Raw genomic sequence first — 21,713 nt, forward strand, 5'->3', positions numbered from 1 at the left:
GTACGGAGTGCAGTGAAGTGTATAAACTGTAAGCAGGTGACAGTAGAAAGTCACAGCAAAATTAAAACAAAAATAAATTCTGCCTATTAATGAACACTGTATTTTGTTACGCATTGGCCATTATGGCCAGACTTCGAAGTTCAATTTAATATTAGTGATGATGTGCAAGCCCACATATGGCATCCTTTCACATATGAACATTATTTTTTCAGTGTTCAGTCCATGTTTAAGAAAGTGTCTAGCTCTATGTATTATAGTAAGACAGTTGATAATTTCCACTAGCCCAGATAAACAAACATTCACTACATGGGACCAACAGCTTGTGTCAAACCCTATTTTATGCATTTATAAACTTTTAAAGCAAAAAATATGTGTGCAAAAGCTATACTTGTAACCCTCAATGTGTCTTTTGTCAAAAGATTAATTCAGTGGTTTAAAATACAAGAAAACCAACTATCGGTGGCCAGTTGACATTACTGTTGTGTCAGATACTGTAAAATAAGTCATGATGATTTCTGTCATGTATGTTTTTTTAGCAGCAGATACACATTGGTTTAGTCTTCCAAGTGTGATGGTAATGACATTGGTTTAGTCTTCCTCAGCCTCTTGGCCAGCTCCGTACATGTCTGCGAGCTTGGCGAACTTTGGCCCCCAGTCATTGAGATAGTCGTAGTCCTGGCTACGCGTTGATGATGTTGTGTTCAGGGAACTGAGGGACCCAGCGTCACTGTCGCCACCCTCATGCGCGAACTCTCTCACACTGTCGTGGGGTGGAGCTCCGCCATCTTGGTCGGCGTCGCCAAGGCGATCGTTGATAAAGTTTCCCACATCTGGGGTCTCACCAGGTGCATCTGTTGAAGCAACAAAAAGAGTTTAGTTAATTATATTAATTTGTACACTGGCCTGGTGCTTATAAAACCTTTTAAGAGTCTGAGACTATACTGTAGAGGCACTGATTTTCCATTTTTCCGTTTCAGTATTAAACAAATTCTGTTTTTGTTTCACACACACACACACACAGTGACACACACACACCGCAATTAATTGCTGGTATAAAATAAATATGCAATGAGGCAAAACATGTCAGTAGTTTGTATTTATTTTTGGTTTAAATTTAAACACAAATATGCCACGACACAGACTTCGGACATTTTCGGTTTTCTTTACGATATAATCGGGAAAATAATTACAAACGATTACACTAGTGTCACTATAAACCACTTCCCTTGTATAATTTATTTTGAACAAAGCCTGGCATACAATATGCAATTATTGCATTCCTTTGTGAGATCGGAAATATGGCAATGCCGCAAATGTTAAAAGTTAATAAGCAAACATAACATAATATATCTTTCACTTGAGTAAATATCAGACAATTTTAGCTCACAATGTTCGGTTTTTCCCGTTAAATCGCCGGGAATAAGCGAAGAAAACACGACAGGTAAAACGTCTAGATACTCTACATTAAACATTTGGCGCAACATACAAAGGTACTAGTGTCGTAGTGTAGCACAGGCAGATGTCGGTGTCCATAGTTTCTAGTTCGAAAAATAAATTTTAATTAATCAAATGCGCTAATTAAAGTTAAATAATGTTTTGGAAAAAAATCGGGAATTCCGTTTCAGATAGGTATTTCCGCGATTCCGTCCGCGATTCCGCGATCGCGGAAAATCAGTGCCTCTAATACTGTCATGGCATACAAACTGCATGCATGTGACATCATTTTAGATTGAGTCTGGACTCTAAAACGTTTTATAAGCATGGGCCCTGTTCATAACAGTTTTGTTTCAGAGGTACACAGGTATTCATTTTCATATAACATTAAACCAACTTACCTGTGAATGGCACATCTCTGTCAATGGGATTAGAGGGCATTTATACAGTGATTGTGATGGTAATGACATTGGTAAACTTATTAGTGATTGGCACATTTCTCTACAGATCATGGGGTCAAAAGGAGGTTTATAAAGAGAGTGTGATGGTAATGACATTGGTAAATTTATTTGTAATTGGCACATCTCTTTATAAATCATGGGATCAAGAGGTTGTTTATAAAGAGAATATGATGGTAATGACATTGGTAAATTTATTTGTGATTGTCATATCTCTCAGCAAATCATGGAGTCAAGAGATTTATAGAGTGTCTGATGGTAATGACATTAACTAGTAACTTACTTGTGAGTAGCACATCACCTTAGTATCATGGGATCGTGAGGTTTATAAAGTGAGAGTGATGGTAATGACATTGGTATTATTAGCTAGCAACTTACTTGTGAGTGGCAGATACCTTTGCATCATGGGATCATGAGGTTTATAAAGTGAGAATGATGGTAATGACATTGGTATTATTAGCTAGTAACTTACTTGTGAGTGGCACATCCCTTCGCATCATGGGATCATGAGGTTTACAAAGTGAGAGTGATGGTAATGACATTGGTATTATTAGCTAGTAACTTACTTGTGAGTAGCACATCACCTTAGTATCATGGGATCGTGAGGTTTATAAAGTGAGAGTGATGGTAATGACATTGGTATTATTAGCTAGCAACTTACTTGTGAGTGGCACATCCCTTCGCATCATGGGATCATGAGGTTTATAAAGTGAGAGTGATGGTAATGACATTGGTATTATTAGCTAGTAACTTACTTGTGAGTGGCACATCCCTTCGCATCATGAGGTTTATAAAGTGAGAGTGATGGTAATGACATTGGTATTATTAGCTAGTAACTTACTTGTGAGTAGCACATCACCTTAGTATCATGGGATCATGAGGTTTATAAAGTGAGAGTGATGGTAATGACATTGGTATTATTAGCTAGCAACTTACTTGTGAGTGGCAGATCCCTTCGCATCATGGGATCATGAGGTTTATAAAGTGAGAGTGATGGTAATGACATTGGTATTATTAGCTAGTAACTTACTTGTGAGTGGCACATCCCTTCGCATCATGGGATCATGAGGTTTATAAAGTGAGAGTGATGGTAATGACATTGGTATTATTAGCTAGTAACTTACTTGTGAGTAGCACATCACCTTAGTATCATGGGATCGTGAGGTTTATAAAGTGAGAGTGATGGTAATGACATTGGTATTATTAGCTAGCAACTTACTTGTGAGTGGCACATCCCTTCGCATCATGGGATCATGAGGTTTATAAAGTGAGAGTGATGGTAATGACATTGGTATTATTAGCTAGCAACTTACTTGTGAGTGGCACATCCCTTCGCATCATGGGCTCAAGAGGTTTATAAAGTGAGAGTGATGGTAATGACATTGGTATTATTAGCTAGTAACTTACTTGTGAGTGGCACATCCCTTCGCATCATGAGGTTTATAAAGTGAGAGTGATGGTAATGACATTGGTATTATTAGCTAGTAACTTACTTGTGAGTAGCACATCACCTTAGTATCATGGGATCGTGAGGTTTATAAAGTGAGAGTGATGGTAATGACATTGGTATTATTAGCTAGCAACTTACTTGTGAGTGGCACATCCCTTCGCATCATGGGATCATGAGGTTTATAAAGTGAGAGTGATGGTAATGACATTGGTATTATTAGCTAGCAACTTACTTGTGAGTGGCACATCCCTTCGCATCATGGGCTCAAGAGGTTTATAAAGTGAGAGTGATGGTAATGACATTGGTATTATTAGCTAGTAACTTACTTGTGAGTGGCACATCCCTTCGCATCATGAGGTTTATAAAGTGAGAGTGATGGTAATGACATTGGTATTATTAGCTAGTAACTTACTTGTGAGTAGCACATCACCTTAGTATCATGGGATCGTGAGGTTTATAAAGTGAGAGTGATGGTAATGACATTGGTATTATTAGCTAGCAACTTACTTGTGAGTGGCACATCCCTTCTCATCATGGGATCATGAGGTTTATAAAGTGAATCTTCTGGTTTTCTCAGTCGGTTTATGTCGTAGCCTTCCTGGTCTTCTTCACCTAAACATAACACATGAAACATATTGTTAATCCAGATTCCAGTAATATGAAAATCCACCTATTAGGAAAGGAAAACCTTAAAAAGTTAAAGTTTGTTTTTATGTAACGACACCACTAGAGCACACTGATTTAGTAATCATCAGCTACTGGATGTCGAACATTAGTCTTAGAGAGGAAACCTGCTACATTTTTCCATTAGTAGCTAGGGATCTTTTATATGGACCATCCCACAGACGCAACATCACATACGACTGCCTTTGATATACTAGTCACTGTGCACTGGCTAGAATGAGCAATAGTCCAATGGGCTGCCGATGGGGATCGATCCTAGACTGAACGCGCTTCAGGTGAGCACTTTACAATTTCGCTACATCCAGCCCCCCAGATCAGGGGATGAAAAATCCCATCACCTGACGCCTGACGGCAAGTAGAATTATGTTAACTACATATGCCCGATGACATGTGACTAATGTAACACATGAATTTTTTTTTTTTTAATTTGTTACAAATCTCGGTAAAACACCTTTGGAATAGAGTTCCGATCATCTGACTATTTAAATAGCTCTAAGGAGAACTAACCCTAACCCTAAATGCTGGAACGATCGGAACTCTTGCTTTAACACACCAAAACGGAAAACAGTGTGTTGAAAAGTTTGATAACAATTTAAGAGTTATTCTCCTTTTACTATCGACTACGATCGGTTCGATGATCTTCAAACTTGGAAATAACGTCCTATAAACTTTACAGCTTATATAAAAATAAAGCATACATTGTGTGTGCAATCAAAACGTTTAATCCTTGTTGTATTCAAATTAAATTAGACGTTAATGCGGTTCTGGAATCTACTCTTTGCAAATGAACCGGGGCGTAAAGCAAGTGCTACTAACACGTTTATAATTTTCGAGTTCATTTTAACAAAACATACATATATTGTATTCTAATGAAAGTTGCAAGATATTTTAGTTTAGATATATAATAAACCTTGTAGCAGAACATACTTAATGTTTTGCAGTACTTTGCAAATGTAAATCTACGTGTAAAATGAACGTGTAAGGTGAAGATTTCATTAGCCCTATGTCATAATCGTGACAAGTTAGATTTGATTAGCCCTGTGCCATAATCGTGATAGTGCGATACCCACTGACCATACATGAATATATTCTTTTTTTCTGTTTTATTAATAGTTTTTAACAAATAAATTATGATCAATAAATTAAAAATACAAGGCTGCAATCGACGTACACAACTCCCCAGCTGTTTACCAAGCCTGCACTATTTAAAAACATTTGCAGAATAAAAGAGCTCATGTTTACTTTGAGCCTAGACATGGCTGTTTGCAAGAAACTTTTCTTAGCTATGAACAGGGTAAAAACATCCCTGAGAAGTATTTTGGGGCAGAGAGTGTTAAATAATCACAACATGGGCAAAATCCCTAAATAATTTTGAACCAATGCCAGCCATAAAAGAATGGCTCACAAGTGGAAAGGGATCTCGCCATATCCACGGCCATACAACAAGTGATCACTAAGACATACATGGACACAATAATTATATTTAGATGAACAAGTGGACACTACCAAACAAATAAAGTTTAAATCAACAAATGGACACTATTTAAAAAATAAAGTTTAAATCAACAAGTAAAGAAGACAGTGGATACTACTGGACAGACACATAAATTTACTACTTCCTGGATAAGTGTTGTAACCTACTGCCATGTTTTTTTATTTGTGCAATAAAACCAATTACTTTCAAGATTATTACATTACTAATCACTGTATTAAATTAAATAGGAGAAACACAATTGGTTACCTTAAGAAGTTCGGACAAGTGGAAAAATATATGGGGCAAGTGAATATCTGATTGACACTTGCCCTGTGGCAAGTAACTTTTTTGAAATTTTTTGAACCCCTGCAGATAGTGAAAAAAAAGAAAAAGAAGAGAAAATGGGATGGCACATACCATGGCCTTTGATATATCAGTCGTGGGAACACTTACCGTATTTTCCCCGTGTATTATGCGCACTTTTTTCCCAGAAAATACAGGTTAAAAATGGGGGTGCGCACTATACATAGCAATAGAAAAAATATCTTTTAAAAATGTCCAGCGATCACCCATGAAAAATCGCCGATCGGTAGTTTACGGTACTTTACAGGTTATTGACAGTGTTCATTACAACGAAACGTCAAAACCCTCTTAAAAATCGCTTTTCACTTGTGATGGTTGTAATAAATGCAAAATAAATCTACAAAAGTATCCATACCTCGCCAAAAAGTACACAAAAATTACAAAACTGGACAGTAAATATTTATAATTTCCATGAGATTTAATTCGGCCATTTCCGGCAAACCAGAAATATACCACACTATTATAAATTTAGAAATCTCGCGCATTCACGTTAGCCACGAGAACGAAATGTAATATGCTATATTTTTGTTTTCATATATTTATTAGTAATTTACAGTGTATGGGGTATATAACTGTTTTGATTTATGCACGTGTGAGTCGGTGACATGTAAGTACGCAAGTACTAGCCTTTGTTTAATGTGACATGTAGGTCTATGTACTCAAATACCTAACTTAAGTTTTGTTTCTTGAATATACCGCTTCTTTCGCTTTTTGTTAATTTTGATGACGGGGGAAAACGGTACATCTTGCATTCACTGTCGATTTTGTGGTTTAAAAAAACGGTGCGCATTATATTGTGGTTTATGTTTTTTTTCTTGGAATAAACATTCAAAGTGGGGGGTGCGCATTATACACCGGTGCGCATAATACATAGGAAAATACGGTATTTGAGAAAGTAATAAACAATGTATAAGATACCAACATACCAGCGCCTTCCTCATCATAATTGATCACATTTTCACGGATATCATCATACGAGTCGACTTCTAAGATGTATTTGTCATCAGCTTTCTTTGTTTCTACGAACTTCACAAACAGTATAACGACAAGAGCAAGAACTGGAGAAGAAAAGAAAGAAAAAATTCCAAATTAATTTCATATTGTTTTAGAAAATTTTTTTTTTTTTTTTATAAAGACAGCTTATGTAACAGGACAAGCAAACCGATAACAATAGCTTCTTTTTTTTTAATGTGTAAACACCGATAAAGACAACTCACCTAACTTGACAAAAACACTAATAACAATGGCATTTAAAAAAAAAAAAAAAATTATAAAGACAATTTTACTTAACATGACAAACAAACTGATAACAATGGCACCAATAGTGTTTTAAATAAATATTGTACAAAAAATTATAAAAATAATTTTATGTAACAGGACAAACAAACCGATAACAATAGCAGCAATGGCTTTTTGGAATAGAAAACGTGTAAAACACCCAGATAAAGATAACTTACCTAAGAGGACAAACAAACTGATAACAATGGCAGCAATGTGTCTTTCTTTTGGGGGGTGGGGGGGTGGGGGAATGTGTAAAAAACCCAATAAAGACAACTTACCTAATAGGACAAAGACACTGATAACAATGGCAACAATGGCTGCCGTTGTTATTCCTGCCGTGAGTGGTCCTGGTGCCTGTTGGTTACAGAAATCTCCTGTCCAGCCCGGTGGACACTCACACCGATAGCCTCTGTCCATGCTGAGATCCTCCACACAGGTGGAGCCACTGAAGCAGTTGTGGCTATTACAGTACACAATCATCTGGCACAGGCCATTGATTCTCTCATAGTGTTTTGGACATCTGAAAAAACAACAAATAACATTTAAAGTTAAAAATTCCTATAAAAATATATCATTAAGTTTTAAATCCATACCAAATCAATTTTTTTTTTTTTAAACATTTCAGCGTATATAAAAAAAAAGTTTCTTTACAAATTATCATCATATCGCATAGGTTGTCTTATTTTACAATGCAGGTATGAAGACAACTGATGGAACAGCCAATGTAAGGCACACACAGTTCTGCCTTTATTCTCTGTATGTATACTGCACTATCGATTACTTCGATTATTTGGAGTTAGTATGGGTTTAAAACTCAACAATATGTTTTAATATAGAGATATATGTCAATTCATCAGTTCCCTTTCTATGCAAATGGATTATAATACAACAAAAAGTTAAAAAGTTTCTTTTGTTTAACACCACCACTAGAGCACATCATCGGCTATTGGATGTAAAACATTTGGTAATTTTGACATTTAGTCTTAGAGAGAAAACCTGCTACATTTTTCCATAAATAGCAAGGAATCTTTTATATACACCAACCCACAGACAGGATAGCACATACCACGGCCTTTGATATACCAGTCGTGGTGTACTGGCTGGAATGAGAAATAACCCAATGGGCCCACCTACGGGGATCGATCCTAGACCAACCATGCATCAGTTAAGTGCTTTACCACTGGGATATACGTCCAACCCCTGCAATACAACAAACCTGCACTCTTTATCACCCCACAGTGGATAGCAGACTTCTGGCGGAGGGCAAACAACGCCCAAACAGTCATCCCGATGGCAGCCGTCGGCAATGTTCGGGTTCTTGGTAAGTGACGCGGCTAAATTAATGTCGTTGTTTTCGTTGTACTGCATGGGAAAGTAACGGTTGTTCATCCGGATGTCATTCACACATGCTGTAGTGAAGAAAAAACCCACACTATTATTCACACATACCTATGGTAGCCGTATGTTATTATTCACACATACCTACGGTAGTCGTATGTTGTTATTCACACCCACCTATGGTAGCTGTATGTTGTTATTCACACCTACGGTAGCCGTATGTTATTATTCACACCTACGGTAGCCTTATGTTATTATTCACACCTACGGTAGCCTTATGTTATTATTCACACCTACGGTAGCCTTATGTTATTATTCATACCCACCTACTTTTTGGTGTGTTTTTTTTTCAATGGAAAATACCTGGGGATTTTGAGTTGAAAAAGTGGTTTTCGACAAGTATTTTTGCTTGACAACAATGGCGTTCATTTTCAGGAATCGATAGCTGATTGTGATAGCTTCTCAGACGCATATGCATTTTTAGAATTATGAAAAAATTAATTTTGTGACATTACAAACACCAAATAACCATAATCAGTTTGGATGTACAGAAATCGATATTCTGAACAATAAAATGAATGTATTTAATGTCGGATATAAATTTATCGAAAACGGCTTTAATAGTGAAGAATATGTCGTAGTGTTTAAAAAACTAGGGTCTGCCACTTTAATACGATCATTACAAAATATGAACAAATCACTTACTGTCTTCCAAGTTCTTTGTCAAAGACCGTGACGCCAAAACAAATAAGAGAAAATCCTTAAAATACGAACAAATGACGCACTGTCTTCAAGGTTTTTGTCAATGACCGTGATCCCCCAAAAATCCCAAATAACAGAAAATCCTTAAAATACAAACAAATCACTTACTGTCTTCCAGGTCTTTGTCAACGACCGTGACGCCAGAAGACTGTGAAGGAATGGCCCCCGCGTGCACGGTTGTCGATATTGTCATCTTGTCCTTGTCGTCTTCACTGAAGGTTCTGTTGTAGTTGTTCTCTTCCCCATTGTCCATCGTGAGAATGAATTCCTTTCCAAATCGCTGCATCTCGACCGTGTGCCACTGTCCGTTACTGACATGGCGGTAATACAGCTCGAGGTTTCGGCTCACCCCGTCCAGCATGTATGTCAGTATCAGACGAGTCTTAATGATCTATACAGTCAAAAAAACAAGAGAGAGAAAAGAAAAGGTAAGTTTGTTTTGTTCATTAAGCCTAGATCACATGAAGAAAACTTAAAGAGGACGAATTTACGAAGCCTGTTTTGCTTAAACTTAAAGGTGAATAAGTATTGTAAATGTATGTAGTTACACGCGCGTAAAGTCCTAAACATGCTTTGTAAATTTGGCCCATGGTGTTTTTTCAGTCATGGTGCACTGGCTGGAACAAGAAATAACCCAATGGGTCCACCGACAGGGATCGATCACAAGCCGACAGCGAATCATGCGAGTGCTTTACCACTGGGCTAAAACCACCCTCGATACAAGCACCTCAAGTGAATCTGTACCAACTCTGCTACATCTCAACCCTACTGATGACTGAAGCAAAGAAGAAAGAAATGTTTTATTTAACGATGCACTCAACACATTTTGTTTACGGTTATATGGCATCGGATATATGGTTAAGGACCACCCAGATATTGAGAGAGGAAACCCGCTGTCACCACTTCATGGGCTACTCTTTTCGATTACCAGCAAGTGATCTTTTATATGCACCATCCCACAGACAGGGTAGTACACACCACTGCCTTTGATATATACCAGTCATGGTGCACTGGCTGGAATGTGTCCCGAGTCAGACCCCCAATCCTATTGGAGGTCGGACTCGGGATAGGCATGTTCAAAACCCTAGTGGTATATGGACACGTTAAACCAATTACTAAGCTAAGCTGGAATGTGAAATAGCCCAATGGGCCCACTGACGGGGATCGATCTCAAACCGACCGCACATCAAGCGAGCACTTTACCACTGGGCAAAGTCCCGCCCCAATTCTTCTAAAAACAATGTCACTCTGTAATTTCGAGGTACACAAACAAACTTTTACGGTACAGATTTTCACCCATTTAAAAACAAGTTGTTCCTACATCTGTATGCAAGATGTGGTCCGGACAAGAAAAAGTTAACAGACGGACCCGTACGGACGGACGGACAATGCCATACCATAATACAGTGAAACCTCTCAAGACCGGACCCTCTGTAAACTGGAATTCCCTCAAAACCGGACGTTTCACAAAGTCCCTTTTTAAAAACGAGGACAGAACTTAACCTCTGTAAACTGGATCCCTCTAAAAGCAGACATTTGTCTTGGTCTCAAGGGTGTCCGGTTTAGAGAGGTTTCACTGTACGACTCATCATAGATGGGCGTATAAAAATCAGGCTCGATCCTATGACCACATCCCTCCGCCTGTTACCGATCACTGTGGGACTGCAAGTGCTCCCTTACACCTGACAGGGCAGGTGGCCCCCCTTCACCCTCCCCACCCCTTTCCTGTCCTGGATGTGGAGGAACCGGCTGAGGCCAACATCTGCGCCCAGGACAGACATGTGCCACAACAGCTTGCTCTGAATGTGCATGTTAAGCTCTCTGACCTGACCCGACCTGTACAGTGTTTTCCTGTCCTGGACGGAGGAGCCGGCTAAAGTCGACATCTGCACCCAGGACAGGCGTGTGCTACAACAGCTTGCTCTGAATCTGATCTGACCTGACCTGACCTGATGACCGTGTGTGTGTGTGTGTTACCTGCAACGTGATGGCCTGGTGCCCATCGGCCGAGGACAGGGTGAGGAGGACGCCGTCCTCGTCGCGCGTGCGGAACATGATGTGCAGCTGCAGCTTCCAGTCACCGACGCCGTGCAGCTTGTTGTAGAAACTGTTGTTGAGGTGCCACTCGAAGTAACTCTGAGATTTCATGTCCTTCACCGTCGTCTCTGTAAGGAAAAATAACTATAAAATCAGACTTAAATTACTACAGTATATTCATAGTGGCTAAATTACTACAGTATATTCATAGTGGCTAAATTACTACAGTATATTCATAGCAGCTAAATTACTACAGAATAAAATGATGTTGCTTCTCCAGTCCTAGCTCAGACTGTGCATTTGAAATATGAATGATGTCATTTTGTTGTCGTCTCCTAGTTGTGGCTGAAACATTTTGAGTTGGGTCTTATTGTTCATAAAGAAAACAACAATAATAATATGGATAATAAAGAAATTATTACACTTGCGTGTGGGTCATACTGATTTTACGAAACTCGTGTTAGGATTCATGTATTACCCCATCTCTGATATAAAAATCCTGACACTCGTTTCGTAAAATCAGTATGACACACAAGCTTGTATAATAATTTTTATATATAAAATGATGTGGTCGGTTAATATCACAACATCTGATTTATATTACTGACCAATAATGTTCATGAATCACATAAAAAAACAAAAAAACAAACACATTTAATGTTTATTTTGTTTAACGACACCACTAAAGTATCAATTTTTACGGGTTGAAACTAGGTCTGTGACTTTACGGGTTGAAACTAGGTCTGTGACTTTACGGGTTGAAACTAGGTCTGTGACTTTACGGGTTGAAACTAGGTCTGTGAGTTTACGGGTTGAAAATAGGTCTGTGACTTTACGGGTTGAAACTAGGTCTGTGAGTTTACGGGTTGAAACTAGGTCTGTGACTTTACGGGTTGAAACTAGGTCTGTGACTTTACGGGTTGAAACTAGGTCTGTGACTTTACGGGTTGAAACTAGGTCTGTGAGTTTACGGGTTGAAAATAGGTCTGTGACTTTACGGGTTGAAACTAGGTCTGTGACTTTACGGGTTGAAACTAGGTCTGTGACTTTACGGGTTAAAACTAGGTCTGTCACTTTATGGGTTAAAACTAGGTCTGTAACTTTATGGGTTGAAACTAGGTCTGTGACTTTATGGGTTGAAACTAGGTCTGTGACTTTACAGGTTAAAACTAGGTCTGTGATTTTATGGGTTAAAACTAGGTCTGTGAGTTTACGGGTTGAATATAGGTCTGTGACTTTAAAGTGTTAAAATTAGGTCTGTGAGTTTACGGGTTAAAACTAGGTCTGTGACTTTATGGGTTGAAACTAGGTTTGTGACTTTACAGATTAAAACTAGGTCTGTGACTTTATGGGTTAAAACTAGGTCTGTAACTTTATGGGTTGAAACTAGGTCTGTGACATTACAGGTTAAAACTAGGTCTGTGACATTACAGGTTAAAACTAGGTCTGTGACATTACAGGTTAAAACTAGGTCTGTGACTTTATGGGTTAAAACTAGGTCTGTGACTTTAAAACTACACACCTATACTGCACTGTCTTCCTCGCCACATTGGTTTACAGATGCAGACGTAGGAACTGGGTTTCCACGACGACACACACAGACCGTTTTTGCCACAGACGCTCTCACCACAGGGCGGCGTCACACCACAGATGCTGTCCTCACGTTGGCAGCCAGGTTTACCGGACGAGTAACCCAAAGATTGCTTCACTGTCAGATCGTACAACTGTGGAAAGGAATGAAGGAATGTCTTATTTAACGATGCACTAAATACATTTTGGGGGCGGGACATAGCCCAGTGGTAACGTGCTTGCCTGATGCACGGTCAGTGGGCCCATTGGGCTATTTCTCATTCCAGCCACTGCACCATGACTGGTATATCAAAGGTTGTGGTATATGCCATCCTGTCTATGGGATGGTGCATATTAAAGCAGCCTTGCTACTAATGGAAAAATGAAGAGGGTTTCCTTTCTAAGACTTGGATGTCAAGCATTTAATAATTTTGACATAGTTTATGAGAGGAAACCAGCTATATTTTTCCATTAATAGCAAGGGATCTTTTATATGCACCATCCCACACACAGGATAGCACATACCACAGTTGTGGTGCACTGGCAGGAATGAGAAATAGCCCAATGGGCCCACTGATGGGGATTGATCTCAAACCGACCGCGCATCAGGCGAATGCTTTACAACAGGGCTACGTCCTACCCCTAAAATTGTAAACAAATTAAAAAAACCCACAAAAAAACCTAACACCCCCCCCCCCCCCCGATGCACTTGAATTTTTTTTTAGGAAGGACTGGCCCCCTGTTGTTTCTCCTTGGATTCACTCTTAGTAATAGCATTGAACATTTTGTTCAGTATCGCGCCACGATTAGCTATGCAAGTTTCAGAGATCGCTACACAATTTTAAAACACTAAATAGAAGTTGCAAATCAATTTTCCTATTGACTAGAAATATCACTATTAAGATTTTGAAAACAAAATGTTCCTTGAAGAGCAAAAAAGGTTGTTTTGTTTAACGACACCACTAGAGAACATTGATTTATTAATCATCGGCTCTTGGATGTCAAACATTTGATAATTTTGACATGTACTCTTAGAGTTAGAGAGGAAACCCGCTACATTTGGTCCATTAGTAGCGAGGAATCTTTTATATGCACCATCCCACAGACAGGACAGCATGGCCTTTGATATACCAGTCGTGGTGCACTGGCTGGAACGAGAAATAGTCCAATGGATCCACCGATGGGGATCGATCTCAAACCAACCGCGTATCAAGCGAACGCTTTACCACTGGGCTATGTCCCCTCCCCCCCCCCCCCACCCCCGTAGAGCACCATGAACATTTAAACTTTGAGGTGCACTACTCACCCGTCCATTGTGCATCAACCTCTTGACGCAACCATCAAACCCGGCAGGCTGGAGATTCGCTGGGTAGATAGGCTTGGCGTTCGTTCCACCCAGGTGTAACATGGAGCCAACGTTCAAGAACTCGTTTATGCCGGGAGTCGTTCCTGACTTTTCACACACCATTTTATCTGTACTCTGCCATGCCGATTCACAGTGGTCCACAATTAGTTTAACTTCCTGTGTGAAAAAAACACAAAAAACATATTTGTTTTTAAGTACTGAAATTGGAAGATATACACTCCCACCCCCAAAAAACATTCATGCCTGGAGTTGTTCCAGACTTAAGACACACCATTTTATCTGTATGCTATATAATATAATATAATGTACACACATATATATATCTATGTATCTATATATATATATATATATATATATATATAAGAATGAAAAAAATATATAAACAACACCACTTGTCTTAAATATAAATATGTATTTATTTACGCTTAAATAGGCCTTTCACCCAGTGGTGCTAACAATAAAAGACCTTGAAAAAGAAAGAAAGAAAGAAATGTTTTATTTAATGACGCACTCAACACATTTTATTTACGGTTATATGGCGTCAGACATATGGTTAGGGACCACACAGATTTTGAGAGGAAACCCGCTGTCGCCACTACAGGGGCTACTCTTTCCGATTAGCAGCAAGGGATCATAAAAGACCTTGAAATGCAGGGCGTTTATCAAAGAAACATAATGGTGCAATTTGTACTTAATGACTAGCACTTGTGTACTAAGTCATGATATCAGGATCAAAGTACATTCTAAGTGTCTATCATAACACTTTACTAACATATTCAGGAGGCCTTGATTGTAACACTGGCGTAGGAAATTTGGGGGGGGGGGGTCAAGGGGGACATGTGCCCCCCACTTTTTAGATATTTTGCTTTATATTTGCTTTATAATAGTATAAAACAGAGTATGACAAATATTTTGAAAGTCACTAGCCACAGGGCTAGTGGGTTTGTGAAAACCACTAGCCCACCAAGATAAAGCACTAGCCCAAATTCCTGATCAATTATAACTGGATTTTTATAAAAAAAATTGTAACATTACACATTTACGAGTATAACAGTAAAATAAAACAAACACTTAAATCATGTTATAACTTTCAGTTTTTTGTCGTGTTGTACGTTTGGTTTTTTGTCGAGTGTGATCCATCGTCATTCGCATTTTCGCGTTTGCCCTCCCCCAGGGGAAAAATAATTGAGCAAACTCATGGTTGATATCTAAACCCACTATCAAAATAATTAAATTTAAATGAGGGTACGACAGTGTGACACACGGTAATCGATGGTTCAGTGTATTCGGTAGCGGGTTATACATTTAGGGCCCTACTATTTATGTCGCCAGGAACGGTGATGCCAATTGCTCAAATACTGGGCATTATCCCGTGTCAGACCAATATCAAAAGAATATAACGGCGACATCTAATCCGTTGTTAATTGATGAACAAAAAAGGTATCATCTTCTATGGGCAGCTGTGACGCATTATCCAGACCGATACACAAATAGGTCAAGCAGAGTCATTGCATGTGCGTTACCATTAAAGTAAATTGTTTTCCTGATTGCCGATAACCACATGTCAGCGAAGTGTAAAATTAGAAAACAACAGCTCAATAAAACAAACACTGAAATTCAAAGCATGACCGGGGTTTACTTGATTGAGATTAACCTGTCGTCGCAATTGGTGATTTCCAAGCTCTTAAGTGCGAGATTTCCAAGTTCATATGTGCGAGATTAACTACCACATGACGTGTCCAACCAATCAAAACACGCATGTCATTAAACTTATTTCCTGTGCCAGAAACTTGAAAGGGAAAAGTAAACAATGCATGCTGTAACTGTGGCGATGTAGAGATAGCATGTTACTGCAGTTTGCAGACCTAGTTCAAGTGGATTATCATTATATACTGATTGCATTGTTGATATTATTCGATGACAAACGTCACAATCAAATTTATTAAACGAAATTTCAGCTGAGAGAAAAACAAAAAACCCACGATCAAGCGATAAGGAGGGGGGTGGAAACCACAAGCCCTGTGGGCTAGTGGTTTTGCGGTTCTCACTAGCCCGAACTTAAAAACCACTAGCCACGGGCATCGGGCTAGCGGATTTGTCGAACTCTGTATAAAAGTGTGTAAATATAAAAGTGTGTGCCCCCCCCCCCCCCCCCCCCCCCCACACACACACTTTTTGACACCTTCCTACGCCACTGTGTAATATTAATCCTAATGAAACAGCTTTACTAAAATGCCATGGACAGCGGCAGTCGTTCTATTTACGAAACACATAATAGTATCTCTTTGATTCAAGTGAAACATTTCTCAAGTCCGTGATAAGAAGAAACACAAGTTTGAAAATGTTTGATTTTGTTTTTCTTTTGTCACTTGCACATAAAAAATTACAAAGTTTTATGGAATTAAAGAGTTTAATTAAGTTAATGTATACATGTACACACATTAATATTATATCAATTATTCCTCTCCCTCCTCTGCTTTTCATGGAAAAGGGGAAAATGTGCCTTGTTTCCAATCATGAACCATGCAACAGACAGGATAGCACATACCACATAATTATAATCTTAAGAGAGAAAACCTGCTACATTATTCCATTAGTAGCATGGGATCTTTTATATGCACTATCCCACAGACAGGATAGCACATACCACGGCCTTTGGTATACCAGTCATGGTGCACTGGCTGGAATGAGAAATGGCCCAAAGCACGCACCCACCCACCCTCCCAAGAACACCCCCACCCCCACCGCTTCCCCCACTCCCGACGGTTATCAATCCTAGACTGACCACACATCAGAAGAGCGCTGTACCACCAGACAATACACTTTATTAGCCAAATAAAGGTGATTATACATACCCGTCCTTTACGGATTACTTCAATGTGATGCCACTTTCCGTCGCTCAGCTTCTGCATTATGACAGTACCGTGCGAGTCTCGCCCGTTGACATACAACTCGAGCTCTCCCGTTCCGAGGTCGATCCTCAGTTTCGGGTATCCGTTCAGCAGTTCGAGGGAGATGAAATCCCTAGGCTGGTCCTTTGCCAGGACTCCCTCGGGGCCATTGTATAGGATCAAGCCGTTCTCCTTCGTGGTGATGATGGAGATGGAGGTCGTCGCACCCTCACACTGCTCCAGTGTCGGGAACATGGAGAAGCTGTTTCCGTCGAAGCTGTGGCGGGTCTCCTGACAGCGAGGTCCATTCAAACAGGAGGAAGGAGGAGGAGGGCATTCACAGCTGTGAAAAGATAAATACAGTGAAATAAGGAGGGCATTCACAGCTGCGGAAATATAAATACAGTAAACAAGGAGGGCATTCACAGCTGCGGAAAGATAAATACAGTGAAACAAGGAGGGCATTCACAGCTGTGGAAATATAAATACAGTGAAACAAGGAGGGCATTCACAGCTGTGGAAAGATAAATACAGTGAAACAAGGAGGGCATTCACAGCTGTGGAAAATTATTATAAAAAAGCTAAAACTTTTACTCAGGCAAGCATTCTATTATCAAGCTATACCCTGCCAAAAACTCCCAACATCTAAAGTTGTTGTTTTTTACCAATACCACTAGAGCACATCGGCTATTGGATGTCAAACATTTGGTAATTTGACAAATAGACTTAGATAGGAAACTTGCTACATTTTTCCATTAGTAGCAGGATATATTTTATATGCACCATCCCACAGACAGGATAGCACATACAACAGCCTTTGAAATACCAGTCGTGGTGCACTGGCTGGAACGAGAAATAGCCAATGAGCCCACCAATGGGGATCGATCCCGAACTGGCGCTTTACCACTGGGCTACGTCCTGCCACCCCCCAGCTACATCTATTTTAGCCATCAGCTTTTAACAAATACCTGGGATCATGTCCGTCGTTTACGCTGCAAGTGCCTCCGTTCAGACAGTAGTTCGGAGAGCACGTTGTAAGTGGGGGACGACATCCCTCTGTTGCCTGGACGAACGTCTCCACACCAATAAGTGATGTCCCATTCGTGTTGACGAGTTTCGGCCGGCCCGTCACATTCAGGAAGTTGTAGCAGCCGCCTACAAACACTTCTTTGAGGCACTCGTTTATTGGTACCATGGCTATAGTGATGCCAACATCCGACTCAAACTGGAAAAAAAAAAAGAAAAGAAGAGAATAATTATACAAAATAAAAAGATTTAAAAAAACCCCAGTCTACAAACATCAACCCAAACGTATATTTTGGTATTTTATTGATGTACAGAGCTGTAGGCATCAAAAGAAGAGGCATTATACCCTGTTGTTAAATAAATGAGTAGTGGTTGGTTACAGGACAATTCGTTTGCCCCCAGATTAAGAGATAACGAAGAATTTTTTTTATTTAACGACACACTCAACACATTTTGTTTATGTTTATATGGCGTCAAACATATGGTTAAGGACCACACAGATATAGAGAGGAAACCTGCTGTCGCCACTTCATAGGCTACTCTTTTCAATTAGCAGCAAGGGATCTTTTATATCCACCATCCCACAGACAGGATAACACATACCACGGCCTTTGATGTACCAGTCGTGGTGCACTGGCTGGATCGAGAAATAGCACAATGAGCCCACCGACGGGGATCGATCCCAAACAAACAGTGCATCAAGCGAGTGCTTTACCACTGGGCTACGTCTCGCCCCGATTAAGAGATAAATGCACATACTGTAGATCAGGAAATGTTAACAAGTGTAACATTTTAGCGAATTAGGTGAGGCCATACAAGACGCTAATATTTCATTAAAGAATGAATGAATGAATGAATGTTTAACGACACCCCAGCACCAAAAATACATCGGCTATTGGGTGTCACACTACGGTAAAGTAAATTTAAAGATACACACAATACACTATTTCTACAAACTTTCGCAAATCTAAATGGGCAGGCAGGGCAGGGCAGGGCAGGGCTAGGCAGGGCAGGGCAGGGCAGGGCAGGGCAGGGCAGGGCAGGGGCAGACAGACAGGACATAGACAAGACAAGACAAGACAAACAGGACAAGACAGAGAGAGACACAACAGACAGAGACAAGAGAGACAGACAGAGACAAGACAGAAAGACAGAGACTAGAGAGACAAGACAGAGACAAGAGAGACAAGACAGAAATACGGATACTAGTAGGTGAATACTGATAAGCAACATACCTGCTTCTTGTTGAGTACTAAGACAGTGTCCGTTCTTTCAGACGGGTAGTATGGCGACCCATGGGCGCTGTATCGGACGTCTGTGAACTGACCGTTGTTCATGATGCTGAAAATGTCCACATTCTCTGTTGGCACATTAAGCTTATCGGCCAACAGTCTTCGAAATTTGTCCAGCTTACTATCTTCATATTCTTTTATGTTATCCGTTTGTTTCTTCTTTCTCTCCACAAATTCTTCTGCAGTGATTCCTAAAATAAACATATATATATATTTACATGTGTGTGTGTGTGTGTGTCTATATATATATATATTATTTATTTATTTATTATAATGTTTAACATAAAAAAATGCTAATATTTTTATCTTACATTGAACTTTGTTTGTTTGCAAAGTAGGATTTTTACGATTAAGAATGTAAATAGCAAAATGTGTTGGTGTAACATGTATGGAAAGATAAGTATTTTTGGGTACAAAGTCACACTTATAATGTTAATATTTGTGTTCGAGTACAGAAATGGTCTCTAGAGATACACATGTAGGGTTGCACCATGGTCTAAAATGGCTGTCCCCATTCAGAATGTACGCAAAATATCAGCCAAAATCTCAAGTTTTGGATGCAGAATATGGAACATTGCGGGCAAACGGCAGAAAATCTGGAAACATTGTACACATGATTAAAATTCTGCAAAACTTTCATCTCTATATTTATTATTCACATGGTTCAACATAACCGAGTTACAAAAATCATATGAAGCACATACGTGTAATAACAAGTGTAATGGCGTAATTGTGGGAAGCGACATGTATGTGAAATATGATGTCATTTTGTCATGTTCTTCTAGTTATAGATGAAACATTTTGAGACTGACTTTGTTATTTATAATAAAAAAAACAAAAAACAATACTAATATGGATAATAAGGAAGTTGTACTGATTTTATGAAACTCTTGTCATGATTCATGTATTACCCTCGCTCTTACTTGGACAATACAAAAATCCTGACACTCGTTTCGTAAAATCAGTACAACACACAAGCTCGTATAATAATCATTATATACCCACCCTCACTCTCACTCGGGCAATACAATAATCCTGACACTCGTTTCATAAAATCAGTATGACACACAAGCTAATAGAATAATCTCTTTGTACTACCCTCACTCTCTCTCTCTTGGGCAATACAAGAATCCTGACACTTGTGTGATAAAATAAATACGACACACAAGCTCGTGTAATAATCTCTATATACACACCTGATAGACGCACAGCTCCCGAGTTATACACCGCCTCTTCTGGAAGGTCCTGGATCGTCACGGTAACAGAGCAGTCCGCTGCTAGGCCTTGCCACTTTTCGTCAACTACACGAACCGTGAACGTGTACTCATCTGATGGTACGCCCTTCTGCATTGTGATAATACCTGTACCCTCGTTCACCCTGTGAACAAAATAGTTTTAAAAAACCCATTAAAGTTTTGTTTTGTTTAACGACACCAATAGAGCACAATGATTTATTAATCATCAGCTAATGGATGTCAAAATATTTGTTTTTTTAGTTAATGCGTGTCACACACTCAAGATTCCACCCTAAATTTAAAACAATTTTGCTAGTAAATGGAATTATTTAGTTGTAATTTTTTTACAGGTGTATAGCTGAAGGTATAAACTTTATGTTTCAAAGCAAACATTTATAAATATTTTGGCAGGAACCGCAATTATTGCAGCTCTGGCATAGCACCTTTAAAGTTTGTTTTGTTTATGCTAGGGTCAGACTATCAACTGTTGGCCAACTCGCCGATCTTATGACAGATAGAATGGAGGTAAAACCTATAGTCCCTTCAGGTTGAATAGACAGATAGATGGACAATCGGACAGACAGACAGACAGAATGGAGGTAAAGCCTATAGTCCCTTCTAGTTAAATAGACAGATAGACAGACAGTTGGACAGACAGACAGACAGTTGGACAGACAGAGAGACAGACACACAGACAGACAGACAGAAACAGACAGACTGGAGGTCTGAGGTTGGACTGGTAGGGTACTTAAATTATTATTATTTTTTTTTTTTTTTTTTTTAAACTTACACAAAATATTTCTTCATGAACTCTGGTCCGGTGTATATGAATGTCTTGTCCACTCTGTCCCAGTCATCAGGGTCAGTAGCATACACATTGCCGATCTCGATGTCTCCAAACAGACCTACAGCATCAACATTACACTAGGTTAAAGTTTGCATTTGTTTAACAAAACCACTAGAGCACATTGATTTGTTCATTATCGCCTCTTGGATGTCAAACATGTGGTCATTTTGACATCTAGTCTTAGAGAGGAAACCCGCTACCTTTTT

The 21,713-nt window shown here is 39.3% G+C and overlaps 1 protein-coding gene across 1 annotated transcript in view; it reads right to left on the reverse strand.

Annotated features, from left to right (window-relative positions):
* Positions 1-219: 219 nt before the first annotated feature.
* LOC121388268 (neural-cadherin-like) overlaps positions 220-21,713 on the reverse strand; it is a 93,493-nt gene continuing 71,999 nt past the window's right edge. Inside the window, exons 23-36 of the mRNA XM_041519541.1 lie at positions 21,451-21,565; positions 20,622-20,803; positions 19,369-19,616; positions 18,076-18,332; positions 17,072-17,450; positions 14,157-14,372; positions 12,804-13,005; positions 11,222-11,409; positions 9,353-9,635; positions 8,361-8,553; positions 7,423-7,664; positions 6,790-6,921; positions 3,850-3,954; positions 220-851 (exon numbers count right to left, since the gene is read on the reverse strand). Coding sequence (XP_041375475.1) covers positions 589-851; positions 3,850-3,954; positions 6,790-6,921; positions 7,423-7,664; positions 8,361-8,553; positions 9,353-9,635; positions 11,222-11,409; positions 12,804-13,005; positions 14,157-14,372; positions 17,072-17,450; positions 18,076-18,332; positions 19,369-19,616; positions 20,622-20,803; positions 21,451-21,565 — 3,005 coding nt within the window. The 3' untranslated portion in view covers positions 220-588. The remainder of the gene's footprint in view (positions 852-3,849; positions 3,955-6,789; positions 6,922-7,422; positions 7,665-8,360; positions 8,554-9,352; positions 9,636-11,221; positions 11,410-12,803; positions 13,006-14,156; positions 14,373-17,071; positions 17,451-18,075; positions 18,333-19,368; positions 19,617-20,621; positions 20,804-21,450; positions 21,566-21,713) is intronic.

Source organism: Gigantopelta aegis, chromosome 14 (genome assembly GCF_016097555.1).
Source record: "Gigantopelta aegis isolate Gae_Host chromosome 14, Gae_host_genome, whole genome shotgun sequence".
Taxonomy (NCBI): Eukaryota; Metazoa; Mollusca; class Gastropoda; order Neomphalida; family Peltospiridae; genus Gigantopelta; species Gigantopelta aegis.